Genomic DNA, 2,559 nt, shown 5'->3' with positions numbered 1-2,559 from the left:
GATGCGTTCCAGATATATTACATCATAAAATAACGCTGATCAGATTTAGAAAATTAGGTTTAATCATTAAGATACAAAGTGGTTTGATCCTTAAGTGGTTCAAATACCTTTTTTTATTACCATAAGTCAAATATTTTTTTACAATTTTAATAAATTATTCATTCACTCATTCATTCTTTTATTTCAATGAAAACCTTTAGGCTATGTGCCCACGCTGCGGATTTTGCGCGGATTTTGCGCGGATTTTGCGCGGATTTTGCCGCGGATTTGCCGCGGATTTCCTGAAAATCTGCAGCAGCGGCACTTCCAAGCCATTTCAATGGCATTTTGGAAATGCTGTGTCCATGCTGCGGATTTTTCCGCTGCGGATTTGCCGCGGATTTTGATCCGGAAAAATCTGCAGCATGTCAATTGTTTGGTGCAGATTTGGTGCAGATTTTTGGTTTTGAATGGGGAAAAAAAAAAAAAAAATCTGCATCAAAATCCGCGGTAAATCCGCGGCAAATCCGCGGGTGCGGATTTGCCGCGAATGTCGCGGATTTTCAGGCAGAAAAATCCGCAGGTACATTCTACCGTGGACACATAGCCTTACATGTAAGTGACACATTATTGACTTTCTATAAGTAGTATATTAGTGGGCATGTTTATGATTTTTTAAACAACTTCTTCAAAGCATTTATCATGTCCTTGTTTCTTAATGTGTATATAATTGGATTTAATGCTGGGGTCATAACAGAGAACATAATTGCAGCAAATCTGTCTTGAGCAAAAGAATCTTCTGAAGAAGGGCGCATGTAGGTAAAAATGGCTGTTCCATACTGGAGAGTCACTACAGTAAAATGACCGCTACATGTAGACAGGGCACGTTGTCGTCCTTGTGAGGTCTTTATTTTTATCAGGAATTTGCTAATAAGAACATAAAAAAGGATAGTGATCATTAAGGTTGTGATAGTTAGTGTTCCAGTGACTCTAACAAGAAGTTTAAAATTAAGAGAAACATCTGCAGAGGCCAAATTAAGCAAAGGTTTAACATCACAGAAGAAATGTTTTACTATTTTTGATCCACAAAATGGAAGCCTTGCAGTCATTACACTATGTATCGAAGCATGCAGAAATCCAATAACCCAAGAACAAGAGGCTAAAGCAAAACAGAGATTGTAACTCATGATAGTTGAGTATCTCAAAGGATTGGCAATTGCCACATATCTGTCGTAAGACATGGCTGAGAAGAGTACAGCTTCTGTACTACCCAAAAAATGGAAGAAATGGACTTGTAGCATGCAACCACAAAACGAGATCATCTTCTTCTGAGATACAAAGTTTGTGAGCATCTTCGGGACAACCACTGATGTGTAAAAGATGTCAAGGAAAGCCAAGTTGTATAAAAAGAAATACATGGGTGTATGGAGAGTGGGGTTGAACACCGGAATAATTATAATGGACAGATTTGCGGCCAAAGCTATCATGTACATTACCAGGAAGATCAAGTAGAGAATCGCCTGAAGATCACCTTGAACTTCAAAACCAGCCAAAACAAAGTCAGTTACTGAGGTGCAATTATCTAAAGTCATTGCATATATTCTAGAATTCATTCCATAATATTACTGGAAAAAATGTTGTGAAGTCATCAACGACAGAAAACTTTCCTTAGAACTTTTACAAACTTTTATTAATTTTCCAATTGATGTTATTGTTGGAAGACCATTTTCTTTCCACAATATTTCAAGACCTTTTTATTCTTACATATTTATTTTAATGTATTACTTAAGCTTCAGCTTCTTGATCTAAGAAAATAAAAATTACAATTTTTAAAATGCCATTGAGGCATTTTAAAAACGAATAATAGAGACATACATAGCATATCTATGAAAAGTTTGTACAATTTTTTGGGTTAAATTTTGACCAAATTATCAAGTTACCACTCAAGCTCAGATATTTACGACTTTAGGAATGATGGAAGTTGGACAAATCGTCTTGAAGCTATATTTTTTTACTAGCATTTTAAAAATATATAAAACGATTGTTTTTTATATGTAACTTCTCCAGGTTTTCTTTGCTCCAGTCTTTGTTGTGTTTTCCGCATGATTAATTAAAGCATTTAGTTCTTGATGATGCAAGCTGTAAAATTAAAAAATAAATACAATAATGTTATCTATCATTTACAGTAGCAAGGGCAGCAAAAAAGACGTTGGGTGCAAATCCTTTGAACATTATTGATTCAATATTCAATTTAATATAATTCCATAAAGACATCAGTCCATGTGTTCAAAGTCAAAGATGATGAATCCTTAATTTATATCATGTGACATTTCCAAAGTTTGAAATTAGCTGTATAGTGCATGGATGAACCTTTTGCTTAAAGTGATAAAGTATCCACCATCTTTAACGCTCAACATCTTTTTTTTTTTTTTAATCATCTATTCCTTACTTCTGCATCCTGTCATTGGTGATACTAGATAATTTTAAGAGAACTAGAAGGTAAAAAAAAAATAAGAATTAACCACTTTCTGGCAAAATATTCATGTTACATTACCTTTCCATTCATGTTTTTTAGTTATT

The 2,559-nt window shown here is 34.3% G+C and overlaps 1 protein-coding gene across 1 annotated transcript; it reads right to left on the bottom strand.

Annotated features, from left to right (window-relative positions):
* Positions 1-644: 644 nt before the first annotated feature.
* LOC142258044 (olfactory receptor 12D3-like) lies at positions 645-1,592 on the bottom strand. Its single transcript, XM_075330473.1, has one exon. The coding sequence runs from the start codon at positions 1,590-1,592 to the stop codon at positions 645-647; it is 948 nt and encodes a 315-aa protein (XP_075186588.1).
* Positions 1,593-2,559: the final 967 nt, after the last annotated feature.

Source organism: Anomaloglossus baeobatrachus, chromosome 12, assembly GCF_048569485.1.
Source record: "Anomaloglossus baeobatrachus isolate aAnoBae1 chromosome 12, aAnoBae1.hap1, whole genome shotgun sequence".
NCBI lineage: Eukaryota > Metazoa > Chordata > Amphibia > Anura > Aromobatidae > Anomaloglossus > Anomaloglossus baeobatrachus.
Note: the sequence above shows the minus strand (reverse complement) of the source record. Positions and strands in the feature narration are given on the sequence as shown.

Bases quoted from the DNA above. Each gene is read 5' to 3' on its own strand.
- LOC142258044 (XM_075330473.1), bottom strand. From the start codon at position 1,592: ATGAATTCTAGAATATATGCAATGACTTTAGATAATTGCACCTCAGTA.